The 19,420-nt window shown below is 37.9% G+C and overlaps 1 protein-coding gene across 1 annotated transcript in view; it reads right to left on the bottom strand.

The window, feature by feature from the left end:
- The window catches only part of ALKBH8 (alkB homolog 8, tRNA methyltransferase), a 77,763-nt gene that overhangs the window by 20,119 nt on the left and 38,224 nt on the right, over nucleotides 1-19,420 (bottom strand). The window contains exons 7-9 of the mRNA XM_007945988.2: nucleotides 9,805-9,911; nucleotides 3,938-4,089; nucleotides 1,544-1,800 (exon numbers count right to left, since the gene is read on the bottom strand). Coding sequence (XP_007944179.1) covers nucleotides 1,544-1,800; nucleotides 3,938-4,089; nucleotides 9,805-9,911 — 516 coding nt within the window. The remainder of the gene's footprint in view (nucleotides 1-1,543; nucleotides 1,801-3,937; nucleotides 4,090-9,804; nucleotides 9,912-19,420) is intronic.

Here is a 19,420-nt window from a genome sequence, read left to right as displayed (position 1 = left end):
AGCCTCAAAAGCCTTGCTATACCTGAACCCACTGTTACAGCCACTGTGTCAATCCATCTCGTTAAGGGCCTTCCCCTTTTTCACTGACCCACCACTTTATCAAGCATGATATCCTTCTCCAGGGAATGGTCTCTTTTGACAACATGACCAAAGTAGGTGAGACAAAGTCTGTCCATTCTTGCTTCTAAGGAGCATTCCGGCTGCACTTCTTCCAGGACAGATTTGTTCATTCTTCTGGCAGTACATGGTACTTTCAGTATTCTTCACTAACATCACAAATGAAAAGCATCAACTCTTCTTTGGTTCTTCTTATTAACTGTTCAGCTCTCACATGCACATGAGGCGACTGAAAACACCGTGGCTTGGGTTAGGCACACCTTAGTCTTCAAAGAGACATCTTCACCCTTCAGCACTCTAAAGAGGTCTTTTGCAGCAGATCTGTCCAGTGAAATATGTCATCTGATTTCTTGACTGCCGCTTCCATTGGTATTGATTGTGGAACCAAGCGATATGACACCTGTGACAACTTCAATCTTTTCTCCATTTATTGTAATGCTGTTTATTGGTCCAGTTGGGAGGATTTTTGTTTTATGTTGAGGTGTAATCCATACTGCAGACCGTAGTCTTCAATCTTCATCAGTAAGTGTTTCAAGTCATCTTCACTGTCAGCAATCAAGGTTGTGTCATCTGCTTATCGCAGGTTGTTAATGGCACTTCCTCCAGTCCTGATGCTGTGCTCTTCTTCATACAGTCCGCTTATCGGATTATTTGCTCGGCATACAGATTGAATAAATACAGTGAAAGGATACAACCCTGATGCACTCCCTTCCTGATTTGAAGCCAGGCAGTATCCCCTTGTTCTGTTCCTCCTGGTCTATGTACAGGGCCTCATGAGCACAATTAAGTGGTCTGGAATTACCATTCTTCTCAATGTTATCCACAATTTATTATGATCCACACAATCAAATGCCTTTGCATAGTCAATGAAACACAAGTAAACATCTTTCTGGTGTTCTCTGCTTTTAGCCAAAATCCATCTGACATCAGCAATGATGTCCCTCGTTCCACATCCTCTTCTGAATCCAGCCTGCATTTCTGGAAATTCCCTGTCAATATATTGCTGCAAGTGTTTTTGAATTATCTTCAAAATTTTACTTGCATGTGATATCAATGATATTGTTTGATACCAAAAATGAAATTTAAAAATTAATTAATTAATTGGGAAAAAAACCTTCCAGGAATTAAATAATTCTGATTATCATAAAAGAAATCTTATAAATGTAGGAGATACTTTTTCTTCACTTAAAGATTTGCAAACTATAATGATTAAATTCTTCAAGAAAAATTTTAGTTCTTTGATTTAAGATGAAAATGAAGATGTCACAATAATATCCACTATATTTTTCAATTATAAATCAACATTTGAATTGGAAAGTTTCTTTTTTATAAATGAACTAAAAAACTGCATTATACCACAAGGAAGAAAGATGTTGATAACCACTGAAAATAAAGCAAAAAGAAGCCAGAAGTAAAAATTACTCACCATATGTAATTCTTTATTAACACCAAGATACTTTCCATTTCCACATCCAATATCAGCCACTATTGAACCACATGGTAAAGCTTTTAAAAACTCCACAATGCGTGGCCACGGGGTATGTCTTGTGCTGCTGAAATGTCCAGCAATCTCTTCATAAACTCGATGGACATACTCTTGCTCCAGTTGTGAGGCTTCTTTATCACTCTCTGGAGATGAGGGAGGGATCTCTTTTCTCTGGCTGTCACAGACTAAAGGGTAACCTAAATGGAGAAATAAAGTACTACAGACCTTTCATTTTCATCCAAATGATACATAAGGAATCTAGTTCTCTCAAAGGAAATTTTGGCAACCCCTCCTTGGGTTTCCAAAGCAGTCTCTATATGGAAGTAGATTGCCCAATCTTTCTTCTGCGGAGTGGCTGTTGGGTTTGAAACCCCTGGCCTTCTGGTTACAGGCAAATGCCTTAGGCACTATGCCACTAAAGCTTCCATGTTTAAGGGAGGCAGGCTCTGATTTATCAGCTGCAGTTGTGCATCTGCCTTACAATGAAGATGCCTATTTCATTTTGGGATTAAAAAAAAAAAAAAACCCAGCTGCTATTGAGTTGATTCTGCTTGATGGCAACCACAATATGTGTCAGAGTACTATGCGGCCATAAGGTTTCAATGGTTGATGTTTTGGAAGTAGATTGTCAGGACTTTCTTGTGAGGCACCTCTGACGATATGAAGCGCCAAACTTTCAGTCAGTAGCTGAATGCTTAACTGTTTGCGCCACTCAGAGACTCCTAGATAGAACTAGAAGGTGCCGAACCTTGGGAAAGCCTAGAGTGGGATGTGAGTATCTAGTGCCATGTAACGTGTGAAGCGCCAAACATTTTAATTGGGTATTTAAGGGTAGCCCCAGAAAGCTTGAGGGTTGTAAAACATACATGGAGATATAGAAGGTTACATTATGTTGATTAAATCATAATTACAATTATACTACAACATATCACAATTATCCTAAACTGAATTTAGTAAAATTTTATTCTCTCAGAAATTATGAGTGGTGCAAGCTGTTTGCAATCAGCTACTAACCTAAGAGTGGTGGTTCAAACCTACCCTGCGGCTCTACAGAAGAAAGGCCTGATGAAGTGCTTCTGTAAAGATTACAGCCAAGAAAACCCTACGGTGCAACTCTACTTTACAACACATAGGGTCATGATGAGTCAGAAATGACTCTACAGCAACAGGTTTGGGTTCTTTGTTGCTGTTGTTGTCTAAAGGAGAAGCAACACTTCTCATTTAAAAATCCACAAGTTTTGACCAAAAGTATCCAGACAATGACTGATTTAAAAAAAAAAAAAAAAAAATCTGTAAACTGAATGCCCAACTAGAGCTTCTAATAACATCCCTTACATTTAATAAATGCCCATAAACAAGAAAATTTGTGTAAGAAAATGAGCTAGTCTCTGCAAACATTTTAAGTTCCTTGAGAATAGGACCCCAGCTTTATTTGCTTGTACCTTTTAAATCTACTAACAGTGTTAGATACTCATCAAATACTAAATAAACACTGTTCAACTGATAAAACAGATTTGATGTTTTAAGGCCTTATTGACACTTTTAGCAAAAGAAATAAATACCTATTTTAAATTCCACTGCCATCAAGACAGCAAATATAAAAGTTTCAAGTTTTCTGACATGATAACATCTTATAGGTATAATAAGGATTTTTAATTTAAAATGTTTTTAAGATTATCATTAAATCAAAAGGCCTATTGCTAGATACTGCCTATAACTGAAACACCAGGATATAAAAAGGATCTTATTATCACTGCAATTATAAAATATTATTTATCAAATGAAAGAGGTTTTTGTTAATTGAGTCCAAGCAATCTAGGTCATGATGTACTTGTATAGACAATACAAAATAGCATTCTCTTGACAAGGTTTTGGGTACTTCCTCTATTCCCTTCTAGATTTCCAAACTGACTAAAACATAAACCATTGCTTATCATCCTAGAGTTGTTAACAACTTGTCATCTCCAACTTCTCTGTTGGGTTAATGAGAAGTAATTCTGACAAGCTGTTTCCAGCAAAACCTAATTTTATACAAGTGATACTTCATTGTCCTACAAGCATAGCACTTTTAATTATGACCTCAATAAATAAAGTATTAAAATAATAAAATATGATCAAGTGCTAAGTTAGAGGAAAATAAAGATAAGTAAGATGCAGCTTGTCTTCAAAAAATATGATGGAGGTGGGTATGTATGTAAGCACAATACAAGGAAGAAGACGGGCAATACCATTAGAGAGGCTAAAAGAAAGTTCTCCTTGGTTCTGACAGGACTTCAAAGGATTTTCAAAGTAGATTTATTCCATTTGCCAGCAGAAACAAAATTATATACTTACTACAATTACAAGATGTTTGTCTCACTTTCCTAAATGTAAATGATGTTCGCATTCCCCTCTTGCTTAAAGTTAGGTCTCCAACATCATTGATGATAATTCCACTTTTATGACCCTCAGATGCTTGAACAGTATCAAATTTTCTAGGTGTGATCCTAAAACCAATAGTCAAAATAATACTGTATTCATAAAAATATTTCAAGTCTTTTAGAAATATTAAGGGAAAAGAACAAATTTAGAAAAATTTATCGCAAATACTGTTTTAGATCCCCTGAATTGTTAGGCATTGTGGAGATAGGAAAGAAAGAAACGCCTCTGCCTTTGGGAAGTTATATTCCAGGATAATGATATTAAAAGAATGTATAACAAGTTATTCAAGGAGAGAACACAATAATAACAAATATTTAATTAATACACATTCTACTAGGCAGGAGAGAAGAACAGCTGGGACAAAGTGAAAACAATTAAATAGTCCATTTAAAGCCAACATCAGTAACTACATTAAATGCAAAAGGAATAAATACTCTGAATAAAGAATAAAGATGGCTACACTGGATTTAAATTTAACAAATCCAACTACATGATGATTATAAGAGATAAAACTTAAATACAAAGACAGAGAATGGTTGAAAATAAAAAAGATTCATAAAAAACACAACTATTTTGCATATACCAAGCAAAACCAAAAGAAAAGTAGTATAGCTGTACTAATCAAATTAGGCTCTAAAGCAAGACGTATTACTAGAGATAAAGAGGGACATTTCATAATAATAACAATCAATCCAACATATGTATAAATTTTATGTATTTGCATACACTTAATAAAATAAACACATAGAGCACAAAGTGAAAAAAATCTAAAAGGAGAAATAGACAAATATATAATTATTGATGAAGTTTCCAATACATCTTTCTCAGTAACTAAAATCCAGTGAGGATCAAAGACATCAGCATTAGGAAACAATAGAAAATGGAACAAAACGAAGTATATAATCAACTCTTAAACTAAGTTATACAAATACAATAAGTAAAACAAAATCTGAAAAATAAAAAAAGGAGAGGTACAAGCCATTGTGGATCATAAGAAGGTTTAAAGGTGATCCTTAGAACAAGATCAACTTTTTGAACGGTACAAACAAATTATTTGGTAATTCTCACTTTCAATGTCTGGATTTGTTTTTTAGTTGAGAGAACATTTCCATCACCCAAGGAAATTACCTTGTGCCCTCTTCCCATCAGTCCTCCCCACATTGAACCAATCACTGTTCTGATTTCTATTAGTATAGTTTTACCTGTTCTTGAACTTCATATATAGTACATACTCTTTTGTGTCTGGCTTTGTTCATTTAACATAATGATTTTGAGAGTCATTCTCGTGTGTGTTGATAAGTCGTTCTCTTTTTATTGCTGAGTAATATTGCATTGTATAAACACATTACAATTTATTTACCCAAAATGTCCCTCTCATGGACATTTTGGTGTTCCTATTTTGGGACTAATATAAATAAAGCTGCTGTGACCATTACTGTACACACCTTTTTGAGATACATATTTTTATCACTAGGGTAAATAACTAGGAGTGAAACTGGTAGTCCATAAGGTAAGAAACAATCAGTTTTTCTAGATGGTTATATAATTTTATACTGTAATATATGAGAGTTTCAGACTGCTCAAAATTCTCATCAACCCTTGGTAGTCTGAGTTTTCACTTTCAGGCATTTTAGTGGTGGCAAGTGGTATCAAATTGTGGTTTTAACTAGTATTTCTCTGATGAATAATGTTGCATATTTTTTCATGTGCTTGTCAGCCATTCATAGATCCTTTCTGGAGTAAAGGATTTATTCAAATCTTTTGTCCAATCCTTTGATAGATACACATATTATAGATAATTTTTCCTCATGTGTAGCTTGCCTCTTCATTTTCTTAATGGTATCTTTAGATGAGCAGAAGTTTTTAAATTTTAGTATATGTGCTGCCAAAGCAAGCACAGAAGTTTTATAATTTTAATGCAATCTGTTATTTTTTTCTATTACAGTAAGTGCTTTCTATAATCTTTGTTAAAAAAAAAAAAAGTATGTGAGCTGCTATATGGAAAGTGAATTTTCTCTGTAAACTTTCACCCAAATCACAATAAAAATTTGAAAAAATAGAAAAATCATTGCTTACCCCAAGGCTGCAAAAAATCCTCCTGTATTTTCTTCTTGGCATTCTACAGTTTTGCTTTTACATTTATATCTACAATCTATGCAAATTAATGATGTGAATGCTGTGAGGTAGCTTTCAATGTTCATTTTGTCTCCCACACGGATATCCCATGTTCCAGCCCCATTTTCTAGAGAATTTCCTTTCTGCATTGAATTACATTGATGTCTGTCAAAAATCAATTGACCTTATATGTGTGATTTATTTCTGGACTCTATTCTGTCTCACAGATCTATTTGTCTGTCTGTACACAAATACTACAATCTTTTGATTAGTGTAGCTTTATAGGAGCTCTGGTAGCATAGTGCCTAAGGCACTTGACTACTCACCAGAAGGCTGGCGGTTCAAACCCACCAGCCACTCCTCGGAAGGAAGGTTGGGCAATTCTACTTCCGTAGTGATACTGCCTCGGAAACCCAAGGAGGGGTCGCTATGAGTCGGGGCTGACTCGACAGCAAACAACAACAACAACAACATAGTAAGTCTTAAAAATCAAGTATAATAAATCCCTCAACATTATTATTTGATATATGGGTAAAATAAAATATAAACCAAAAAAAAACTCACTGCAATTGAGTTGGATCCGACTCATAGCGACCCCTCCTTGGGTTTCCAAGTGGTATTACGACGCAAGTAGACTGCCCAACCTTCCTTCCAAGGAGTGGCTGATGGGTTTGAACCACCAGCCTTCTGGTTTGTGGTCAAATGCCTTAGGTACGACACCACCAGAGCTCCCAATAAAATATTACATAAATTAAAATTGTTTTTGAAATATGCTTTTTAATCTATTTTCCCTTCCATGCAGAGATGCTGATAAACACCTCAACTGATGGTGAATCATTTGTTTGGTCAGTCTTTCCCTCTGTTCCTTTCTCCATCTGCTCCTTCTCTCTCCCATTCCTTTCCCCAGCCCTCCTTCTCTCTCTCTCTAATACATACACATATGCACATACACACTCATGTTAAAAGCAATGAATATTAATGAAAATCTTTAAAATGCTAGTTTTTCCACTGAAATTATACAGAATTTTACATCTAGAAAAAGGTTTAAAAATAAATATTACCAATAATCCAACCTTCCAGAGAAAACTACTTCACTTGTTCCTCATTTACCGACCATCTCATTATCTGACATTTTGCATTTATGAAATCTCTGAAAAAATTATCAGGCAGCACCTCCAACAGTCTGGGCCCCATGCAGGGCCACTGCCAGATCCAGGGTGCACTCTGCAAACCACCCCAAATGATATACCAGAGAACCTGGCAAAACCAGGCCACACAAGAGATAGCAAACTGACTGGTCATAGGACACCTGCTCACATTCACCTTCAATGTCTCAGTATAGCCACGGACAACATGGGGCAATGGCAGGATGATGTGAGGTTGCAGGCAGGCAGGAGGAGGTCAAATAAGGGCCTGAAGGTGCCAGGAGGTCATTGGGTATATGTGGGACAAGGGAGAGAGGAAGGAAACCATGAAGGGCTTCAGGGCCAGGGCAGACAGAGGACAAACAGGATTCTCACCCAGAGTGGGTGGCAGGAGGCTAGTGGTGGGCAATATCTGACCATCAACACCACCACCACCACCACCACCACCACCACCACCCTTAACTCCTGAGGACACCATGGTGGTGGAGATGACATAGTGGGAAAAGGGGAGGGGGCTGTGCTGGACCATGTACATCCTGAGGCATGCTGCGGGCATCAGACAGGTGAGAGACCAGGGTGGGAAGACATTGGCATCAAAGACAGGGTGCAATCCCTGACTCACATAATGCCAATTTTGCATAATAACCTTGTCCTTGGAACTTAACCACATCAATAAGTGAGAAGTGGATGTATTAATATTTAATAGTACAATATGTTTTGCACAAGAGAATCATATAATCAATTATGATGTTTTAGGAGAATTAATCTGTACCGTTACCTAAAACAAACTGTAATATATATGAAAATTAACTTTTATCTTGCATTTGTCATAATACCATTACTCTTAAGAAGTTTAAATGTTATTAATAGTGAAAACACTTTAAAAAAAAAGAAAAAGATGTGAATATTTGCAAAATTCCAAGAATACTTGAAACTGCTAGGTTACATCACTATTTTCAATTATTCTAATTATAAAGATTTTCAATGGCCATGACAAAAAAAAAAAAAAGGTAAATTTAAACCACAGTATACAAAATCAAAGGAACTCTCTGGTGGTATAATGATTTAACCATTTGGCTGGTAATCAAAAGGTCAGTCATTCAAACCCACCAGCTGCTCCATGGGAGAAAGAGAGGCAGTCTGCTTCTGTAAAAATTTACAGCCTTGGAAAGCCTATGAAGAAGTTCTACTCTATCGCATAAGGTCACTAAGAGTCAGAATTGACTGCATGGCAGTGGGTTTGGTTTTGGTATATAAAATCAGGCCATTTTTTTATGGCTCACATATAAGACAGGTCACAAATTAATATACACATCATTTCACTGAAATGTTATAAAAATACGTCAGCTAAAATTTCCAAGCCAGACAGAATTAATAAGTACAGAATTCAGCAGTATTTTAAGTGACAGTACATGTAAATTTTAGCAGTGAGATACTCTCCTCAAAAGGTTAACAGTGAGAGACATTCTAGAAAACAACTGACCTTCTCAAAATTATAAATATCATGAAATATCTTCAATATTTTCCTCAAAATTCACGCTAAATACACAGGAGGTTCATGGATTGAATTCTAGATCAAAGGGAAAACTTACTACAAAGTTGTTGTTGTTGTTGTTGTTGTTATGTGCCATCGAGTCGGCCCCGACTCATAGTGACCCCTCCTTGGGTTTCCAAGGCAGTATCACTACGAAAGTAGGATTGCCCAACCTTCCTTCCAAGGAGTGGCTGGTGGGTTTGAACCACCAGCCGTCTGGTTAGCTGGCAAGTGTCTTAGCCACTATGCTACCAGAGTATACTACAAAGTACAACTAACAAAATGTGAATGTGAATAGTATATTATATAATGGATTAGATGTATATTAGAATACAGGTTGTGTATTTCATAAATGTAGAATTTTCTGAGTTTGATGATTATACTGTGGTTTTATTTAAATAGGGGCTGGCACACACTTTCTGTAAACACACATAGAGTAAGTATTTTAGGCACTGAGGGCCACATACAATCCGTTGCATATTCTTCACTGTTTTTGTTTTTACAATGCTTTAAAAATGTAGAATCCATTTTTAGCTCAAGTTGAATGAAAACAGGATAAGGGCTGAATTTGGCTCACTGGCCATAGTTTGCCAACCCCTGATGTAAAAAATACACTTGGTCTTAGGAAATACACAATGCAGTACATAAGGATAAAGGGTTACAAGGTCTGAAAGTTACTTTCCAATAATCCAGAAAAATAATAGTGATGATACTACATGCGAGAGAAATCAAACACCTGTGGTAAAATATTCAAAACTGGTGAACTTAGGTGAAAGGTGAAGGGGGTATACTGTACTATATTTGCAAGTACGTTTGAATTTTTCTTCAAAATAAAAGGTTTATATTAACAAAAGGTTATATATGCCCCTAGGGGGTTTGAACTCAGAAGCCTTAGTATGCCAGATGGAGCACAGTTTAGGTGACTCAAGCAGAAAAGAATGAAAACTCTCACAAAGCAAAAGTCATCACATCATCTCAATACATACCCATGGGTCCAAAGGTATCTAGATTCTCCTGTCATAACCAGCAAACTCCGAGGAGGCAGCATAACTGGTACTGTGACACCATCTGGGTGCTTAAAATCCATTACAATCTTGAAGCAAAAATAAAAACACAAAGATCAATCCAAAATTTCATGTACTTAGGGATAAGAATGATTAATTAATTCTGGACGTCTTTCTAGGGTAAAGGAGATTTAAAAATGATAATAGTCGTAGCACAGTGGTTCCCACACTTCAGTGTACATAAGAATCAATTCCACCACTTGTCCTTCAGTTTGTTGTACTGTGGTGGCTTGTGTGTTGCTGTTGAGACTAGAGGCTATGCCACTGGTTCTTCAAATACCAGCATCAGTCACACACACGGTCACACACACCTGTCCTGGCATCAGGGCAGGTTTCAGTGGACGAAGACAGATTGGGAAGAAGGAAAAGGCTATCCACTTCTGGAAAAATTGGCCAGTGAAAATTTTATGAATAGCAGTGAAACACTGTCTGATATATTACTGGAAAACTATCAATAGCACTGAAATATTGTACAATATAGTGCCAGAAGATGAGCCCCTCAGGTTGGAAGGCACTCAAAATACAACTGGGAAAGAACTGCCTCCTCAAAGTAGAGTCCACCTTAATGATGTGGATAGAGTAAAATTTTCAGGGCCTCCATTTGCTGATGGAGCATAACTAAGATGTACCTAACCCTTCCAGGTCATGGTATTTTCAATCGCCTCATATGGATGTGAAAGCTGGACAATGAATAAGAAGACCGAAGAAGAGGTGATGCCTCTGAATTGTGGTGGTGGTGAAGAATACTGAAAGTACCATGGACTTCCTCAAGAACAAACAAATCTGTTCTGGAAGAAGTGCAGCTGGAATCCTCCTTGGAAGCGAGAATGGCCAGACTTTATCTCACCTACTTTGGTCATGTTGTCAGAGGGACCATTCCCGGGAAAAGGATATCATGCTTGGTAAAGTAGAGGGCTGGCAAAAAAGGGAAAGACCCTCAATAAGATGAACTGACATAGTGGCTGCAACTATGGGCTCAAGTATAGCAAGGATTGTGAGGATGGTGCATGACCAGGCAGTGTTTCATTCTGTTATATACAGGGTCACTATGAGTTGGAGTCAACTTGATGGCACCTAACAACAACAATAATCAATTGAATGATTAAATATGTACTTGGATCACAAAGATTCTGATTCCACAGGTCTGGAGTGAGACTCAGGAATCTGCATTTCTAACAACCACCCCAGGATGATGCAGATCAACTGAGGATCATACTATGAAAAACACTAGGGTTGAGGTCGAATGTAGAGTCTTCGGAGCTGATGCATATATATCCTGAATGGCAAGTCCATTTCTGGTCATACAGCCAATGATAAGTTATTTAACCTCAATATTCTCAACCCTTACAGAGTAGTTACATTAATTAAATACAGAATGGATATAAATCTCAGTACCTGGTACAGAGTTAATTTTAAAACTTAATAGCTACTATTAATTATTACTCATGCCAAAAACCAAACAAACCAAACTCACTGCCACCAAATCAATTCAGACTCAAAGCGAGCCCCACTGAGTTTCCGAGGCGGTAAATCTTTACAGAAGTAGACTACCCAGTCTTTCTTCCACAGAGTGGCTGATGGTTTTGAACCACCAACCTTCTGGTTAGCAGTCAAATGCCTTAGGCACTGCACCACCAGAGCTCCTTAATTATTATTCATAGGATATTATTAATTAATAATTCAAGGAGAAAGAACTGTTAGATGTAGCTTCTCAAATAATCCATTTTGCCTTTAAAGTCAAGCCACAGACTTTATGTTAGAAGCCGACTTATAAGAGATAACCAAAGAGAACAGGAACATTTTCAGCAATTACTCCTAAGATATGTTCAAATATTATTCAAAATAGCAACCTGTAAAAATACACCAAATAATTTTTTTTGGCCTCAGGAACCCATCTAAACATCAAAGACTTTAGTCTAAAAATAATGTTGTTGTTGTTATGTGCCGTCGAGTCGGCCCTGACTCATAGCAACCCCTCTTTGAGTTTCCGAGCGGTATCACTACCGAAGTAGGACTGCCCAACCAGTAACTGACAAATGTGAATGTAAAAGGAATGCTACAAGTATTTTTTTTTAAGTGAACAAATCAGCCTATTGAAAAGTAAATATGACAATCAAGTATGAGAATTTAGCATCTCTCTATATATACAAGAGCTGAAGGGAAAACTATAACCAGGGCCATCTATCCATCAATAGTCACTCACAAAGGTTACTGTACGGTCAGTAACTAAACCCCTCAAAATGGGTCTCAGATCCCATCTGTTTAGCCATGCTTCTAAGAGCTACAAGCCATTTTCCCTTTTCCTCCATGCTATGTATGGCCCTGCTCCCCACTGTCAGGTATCAACCACCTTCGCTGTAACGTATTAATTCTCCCTTAGCATTGTTTTAAGCAATAAAGCTTGCTAACCAGCAGTGTCTTATCACAGCACACACAGGTGGTGGCCCAGGGTCCCCTCCCAATCGGGGCCCGGCGCCACTCAGTCTGAAACTAGTCACGTAGCCCCCCATCCCTAATTCCTCAAATTCAGATATAAGTATCCTCACAAAATAGGAGGGGTCAGCAGTCATCTTGGATACTCTGGTTGCTGCTGGATGCTGAATCGCCAGCAATGCTTATAAGCCTACTTTATCTTTTAAATTCTTTCCCTCCTGATTCTCTTTGTTTCTGCTCTGAATAAATGTTCATGTCTCTGCCTATGCTTCCAGGAAAGTTTTCTGGACTGTCGTTACCTACTCAGGAGGAAGTTTTAACCTCCATAGAGAATTCCCATGACAGTAATAATTCTCAACTTTTAAAGAAATCTGATCAACATAAACCTATAAAGTGTACAAACAACATAAAAATGTGCCAACAGATTTTGCCGTAATAGAATGGCAGGCATTTGGCAGGTATTCAATAAACACTTGGTGACTGATCTAATGCTCTGACGCTTAAGGATGAATAAAAGAATTAGCAACCTGATACGTAGAATTCAGACTTTAAGCCAGGGACCAATTGTATGTTACACATTTTGAATCTAATAAAGAAAAAAAGAAGACTGAGAGTTATCTATGACACCACTTCCTCTTTAAAGAGCAGAAAAAAGGGGTGTGTGTGCAGGGGAAAAGAGCAAAATCTAGAGAAGGTACAGAGAGAGCCAGAGCAAGAGAGAGGGCATACATGAGCAAATACGAAAGTGTATGCAAAGCAAGAACAACACATTCAATTTTGGTCACCCTCATAACTTCTGCTCTCATCACCATACTTCAAGTGATTTAGCACATAAAAGCAGGTCTTTTCTACAAAGAACTCTACAAATGCAAGACACCAATTTAGTGTAAGTAGAAAAAGCATCAGGATAATCATGCAGAAGATCTTATTCCTACCTCCGTCTCTACCCTGAATACAAGCCAAATTAATTAACCTCTTTAGTGTAGGTTCCCCATCTAACATTCTTAAAGTATAGCAGCAAAATAGTGTCACGGAGTACTGAGTCTGCAGCCAGACAACTTGAGTTAAATCCAAGGTTTGCCACTTCCTTGCTGTGTAAGCCTAGGAAGGCAATAAATTTCTCATCTTAGTTTCTTCATCTGTAAGATGCAGATAATCACAGTATCTTTCTTGGAAGTATTCAGCACAGTACCTGGTACAAAGTAATTATTCAGTAACTCTTAGCTACTATTACCATTAACTCACTCACTGCCATTGAGTCAGATCCAACTCATAGTGACCCCTCCTTGGGTATCCCAGGCAGTATCACTACAGAAGTAGATTGCCCAACCTTCCTTCCGAGGAGTGGCTGGTGGGTTTGAACTGCCAGCCTTCTGGTTAGCAGTCAAATGCCTTAGGCACTGTGTCACCAGAGCTCCCTTACTATTAACAAGGATCAAATTAGATAATATACAACATGCAAATCTTTTGGAACAATTATACAGATCTAAGCTGTTTTTCCTTTTCTCACCTATCCTTCCAATCTAAATATAGAAAATGAAGAATGACAGAATTTACTTTTCTAGCAATTATCTGTTCCAAATGTCCAAATATGATTTCAAATATTTGTACTCCAAAAGCATTCAATTTGCAAATATTATGGGGGCACACTGAAGCTTTCCTGGGTAAAGTATACCTAACCACAATCTCTGTGGAATGGATTGAAAAAAGAAAAAGGGATGAATTGATGAATAAATAGAGGGATGGATAGATGGATAGATATTTGATAAGGTAAAACAGTGCTCTAAGGAATAACCTAATATGTAAATCTTTGTCAGAATTTCTACCTACCTAAAATAAGCATTATCAGGCCTAAGGTATATAGAAAAGATTAATATTAAGCATATTTATTATTTTATTAGGGACAAACAATTGTTGCTTAAAAGAAATTCTATCTCTAGATGAAAACAGTCATGATGGGAAAGTATTCTAGGAGTACAGATTCCAATTCATTCATTAAACACATATTTAGTCATCATTGTATGAGGTATCAAAGGATGTGATGGTGAAGAAGAGAGACAGAGACTCTCTATCCACCTAGAAGTTACAGTTTCTGGTTAGTAGTCAACATGATATGGGAGCTCTGGTGGCACAGTGCCTAAGGCACTTGACTGCTAACCAGAAGGCTGGCGGTTCAAACCCACCAGCCACTCTTCGGAAGGAAGGTAAGGCAATCTACTTCCATAGTGATATCGCCTCGGAAACCCAACAAGGAGGGGTTGCTAGGGGTCAGATCCAACTATATATATTTATGCAATTCAAAAACATGTCCTTCTGTCAACAGAGAGTAATAATGTTAAAAAAAGGAAATTTCAGTGTAAACAAATGATTAAAAAACCAATTGTTTGTCTAATCAATTCTGAGGAGCTCTGGTAGCATAGTGCCTAAGGCATTTGACATCTAACCAGAAGGCTGGCAGCTCAAATACACCAGCCACTCCTCAGAAGGAAGATGGGGCAATCTACTTCCATAGTGATACTGCCTCGGAAACACAAGGAGGGGTCGCTATGAGTTGGGTCCGAATCAACAGCACATAACAACAACAACAACAATCAGTTCTGACTCATGGTGACTTCCTGTGCATCAGAATAGAACTGTGCAAAATAAGATTTTTAGTGGCTGATTTTTCAGAAACAGATCACCAAGCTTTTCTTCCAAGGTACCTCTAGACTCTGAATTCCAAAGGGCCACCTGTTTGACTTAATGTTCTACAGTCACTGTCCTGAAATTCTTATTAATTTTTCATTTGAACTTGAGTTTATTAAATGAAATTTGATGGGACAATGAAGCACATACATGAGCAGAGAAGATACATGCAATATGTATGTCTGTAGTTACTGGTGACTAATTCATGTATTGCATCTATGATGCGCCAAGAGCATGGAAAGTAAGAAAGTGCAGCAAGATTCAAAGCGAACACAAGGTAAGTGTTTTACATTTATGACTCACCAACAGGGACACTGATGCCTGGAAAGGCCAGTCACCAGAACTTGTTTCAAATGCAGAAAGAAGGCAGCAACTGACCAAGGAACCCTTCATATCCTTACTCATGTTACTTCTCTGTATTGTCAACTACAAGTAATATTGACAGCATAAAGGGAAATGGAAAGATAGGACAACATATAGTTTCCTTTTCCTCTCAGTCCTTCCCCACTCATCTGTAAGCTGAAAGTATTAGTGGAATGTGCATATATCAAGACAACAGACCTACCATCCCACTGCCATCAAATCTATTCTAATTCATAGGACAGAGTAGAACTGCTGTGAATCTTCGCAGAAGCAGATTGCTTCATCTTTTTCCCATGGAGCAGGTGGTGGGTTCAAACAGCCAGACTTTTGGTTAGCAGCCCAATGTGTTAACCACACCACCACCAGAGCTCCTACATCATCAAGAAATGAAATTAAAAACAGCTGAGTTCGTTTTGAGCAGTATTTCTACTGTTCTGGTAAAAAATGATCACATATGCAAGTACAAGCTACAAAATACAAATTATTTAATTTTGGTGATTCCATGTATGAGTTAAATATTCTTATGTTGTTGTTAGATGCCAGCAAGTCGATTTTCAACTTATAGCAACTCCATGGAACACAGCGGAACTGCACCATAGGGTTTGTAGGCTGCAATCTTTACAGAAGGGAGCCTTGGTGACACAGCTGTTAAAGTGCTCATCTGCTAAATGAAAGATAGGCAATTTGAATCCACTAGCTGCTCCACAGGAGAAAGCTTTGACAGTGCTTTCTTAGAGATTACAGCCTCAGTAACCCTATGAGGCAGGTCTACTCTTCCTACAGGGTTGCTACGAGTCAGAACCAACTTGATGGTATAGGTTTGATTTCATTGACCTTTTTCTTTTTAAAAAATTTTGTTGTGATTTGTGTGAAAGTTTACAGAGCAAATTCATTTTCTATACAGCAGCTCACATACACTTAGTCTCATGACATTGACTGCAATTTCCCACAATGCAACAGCTCCTCACTTTTCCTCCCCTTAGTTACCCCTTCCCTGTGTCCTTCCCTCCCATGCACTCTTGCCCCTGAGCTGTCTCCCTGTGCATACACAGCCCTTCTATTTTCCCATGATTGCTTTCTCCAAGGAGTGTATCTACCTAATATAAATGTTTAGCTCATATGCCTGTCTTCAATTTGGCTGGAAGCCACAGGAGTGGGCTCAATTCCAGACCTGAAGGGCAGCTAGGGACCATAGTCTCAGTGGTTCAATCAGGCTCTATCAAACCAGCAAACCTAGTACTTTTTTTTTTTTAATGATTTTGTGTTTTGTTCCACATTGTTCTTCCACTCTATCCAGGATCTCCTACATAGATCCCCCTCTGAGTAGCTGACAGTGGTAGCCAGGCACTATCTAGTTCTTCTGGGCTCATACTCATACAGGCTAAGGACTGCAAGGTGTATCAGGAGCTTGGACTAATTATGTTCATGTGACTTTAGTTTTCCTCATTCTTCTTTGCTCTGGATGAGGAGAGACCCATCATTACATCTAGATGGCCACCTGCAAGCTTTTAAGATCCCAGTTGCGACTTGCCAAAATAGGATGTGGAACAATGTTCTTGTGTAGTATGTTATGCCAATTGAGCTTGATGTCCCCTGCAAATATGGTCCTGAGCCCACAGGTCCAACTACTTGCCCCCTCTGGGTAGCTGGCTGCAGCCAAGAAGTGACTATAACCTTGTCCTTTATCACCTCTACCATATACCTGGGAATTCTTACAGAAATACAAATACACTTGTAGAAACACTGTCTGCCAACCTTATACATGGTCATGGGCATACTCCCCCCTGCACAGACATACCTAATAGTTCAGTCTGTCCACCCATCTATCCACCTGTATATCAATGTTTGCCTTCATTGACAACACAGTACTGTGCCAAAGGGTTCATGTTTGTTATCTGTACCTCCCATGTACCTCTCTATGTCATCTTCTTCCTCAATGCCACCATGTTGATCCCTCATATTTGGTCCACTGTCCTCCTTTTCACTCAAATCAATACTCATCTCTACCTATCTAGCAGTCTTCCCTCCCCACTCCACCCACTCTTGCTAACCAACAAATAAATTTTCCTTCCATGTATAAATCTTTCCTTGACTTTTTACAATAATGGACTAATACAATATTTGTCTTTCTGTGATTGATTTATTTCACTCAGCATAAGGTCTTCCACATTCACCCACCTTATGTGGTGTTTTGCTGATTCTACATTATTCTTTAGGGTTGCATAGTATTCCATTGTGTGTATGTACCATAGTTTGGTTATCCATTTCTCAGTTGATGAGCACCTAAGCTGTTTCCATCTTTTTGCTATTGTAAATAGTGCTGTGATGAACATGGGTGTGCATATGTCTGTTCTTTTCCTGGCTCTCACTTCTTTAAGCTATATACCTAGTAATGAAATGGCTGGGTCAAATGGTATTTCTAATTCCAACTTTTTAAGAAATCCCCATACTGCTTTCCACAGTGGTTGTACCACTTTACAGTCCCAACAGCAGTATATGAGCATCCCAATCTCTTCACATCCTCATCAGCATTTGTTATTGTCTGCTTTGTTGAACTTTGCTACTAGTGCTGGGGCAACGTGGTATCTCATTGTTTTGATTTGCATCTCTCTAATGGCTAAGGATCGTGAGCATTTCTTCATATGTTTGTTGGCCACCTGAATATCCTCTTTGGTGAAGCGTCTGTTCATGTCTTCTACCTATTTTTAATTGGATTATTTGTCTTTTTGTTGTTGAAATGTTAGAGTTTTCTATAAATTCTAAAGATAAGTCCCTTGTCAGATATGTCATTGCTGAATATTTTATCCCAATTTGTAGGTTCTCTTTTGACTCTTTTGGAGTAGTCTTTGAAAGCACATAAAAATTTAATTTCTAGAAGGTCCCATTCATCTAGTTTCTCTTCTGCTATTTGTGCATTTTGGGTTATGCATGATAGTCTATTTATTCCATATATTGTTGTTGTTGTTATGTGCCATCGAGTCGGACCTGACTCATAGCGACCCCTCCTTGGGTTTCCAAGGCAGTATCACTACGGAAATAGATTGCCCCATCTTCCTTCCGAGGAGTGGTTGGTGGGTTTGAACCACCAGCCTTCTGGTTAGCAGCCAAGTGCCTTAGGCACTATGCTACCAGAGCTCCTTGCCATATATTTGTTGTTGTTGTTGTTGTTGTTATTTGCCGTCGAGTCGGTAAATTTGCCCCTAGTTTTTCCTTGAGGAGCTTTATACTTTTAGGTTTCCTTTAAGTCTTTGATCCATCTGCAGTTAGTTTTTGTGTACAGTGTGAGGTATAGCTCTTTTCTCATTTTTCTGCAAATGGACAGATATCAAGTTCTGCCAGCACCATTTGTTAACCAGACAATCTCTTCCCCATTTAATAGATCTCAGCCCTTTGTCAAAGATCAGCTGACCATAGGTTGATGGATCTATTGCTGGGTTCTCAATTCTTCCCACTGGTCTATGTGTCTGTCATTGTACCAGTACCAGGCAATTTTGACTACTGTGGCTGTATAGTAGGTTTTAAGATCCAGAAGTGTTAGACCTCTTACTTTGTTTTTCTTCTTCAGTAGAGCTTTGCTTATCCAAGGTCTCTTTCCTTTCCATATAAAGTTAGTGATTAGTTTTTCCATATCCTTAAAGAATGTTGATTGGATCTGGATTGCGATTGCATTGAATGTATAGATCGCTTTGGGTAGAACTGACATTTTCACAATGCTCAATCTTCCTATCTACCAGCATGGGATGTTCTTCCATTTATGTAGATCTCTTACGGTTTCTCGAAGTAGTCTTTTATTGTTTTCTTTGTGCATGTTTTTCATGTCCTTGGTAAGATTTATTCCCAAGTATTTTATTTTTTTGGTAGCTACTGTAAATGGTATTGATTTCCTTGTTTCTTTTTCAGCAATCTCTTGGTTGATGTAGAGGAATCCAACTTATTTTTGATGTTCATCTTGTAGCCTGCCACTATGCTAAATCTCTCAATTAGTTCCAATAGATTTTTTTACTGAGTCACTTGGGTTTTCTACGTATAGGATCATATCATCAGCAAATAGGGATAG

Source organism: Orycteropus afer, unplaced genomic scaffold (genome assembly GCF_000298275.1).
Source record: "Orycteropus afer afer isolate SDZICR_OR568_19922 unplaced genomic scaffold, OryAfe1.0 scaffold00147, whole genome shotgun sequence".
In the NCBI taxonomy this organism is placed as follows: Eukaryota; Metazoa; Chordata; class Mammalia; order Tubulidentata; family Orycteropodidae; genus Orycteropus; species Orycteropus afer.
The sequence above is the reverse complement of the archived record's forward strand: the minus strand, read 5'-3'. Positions and strand labels throughout refer to the sequence as shown.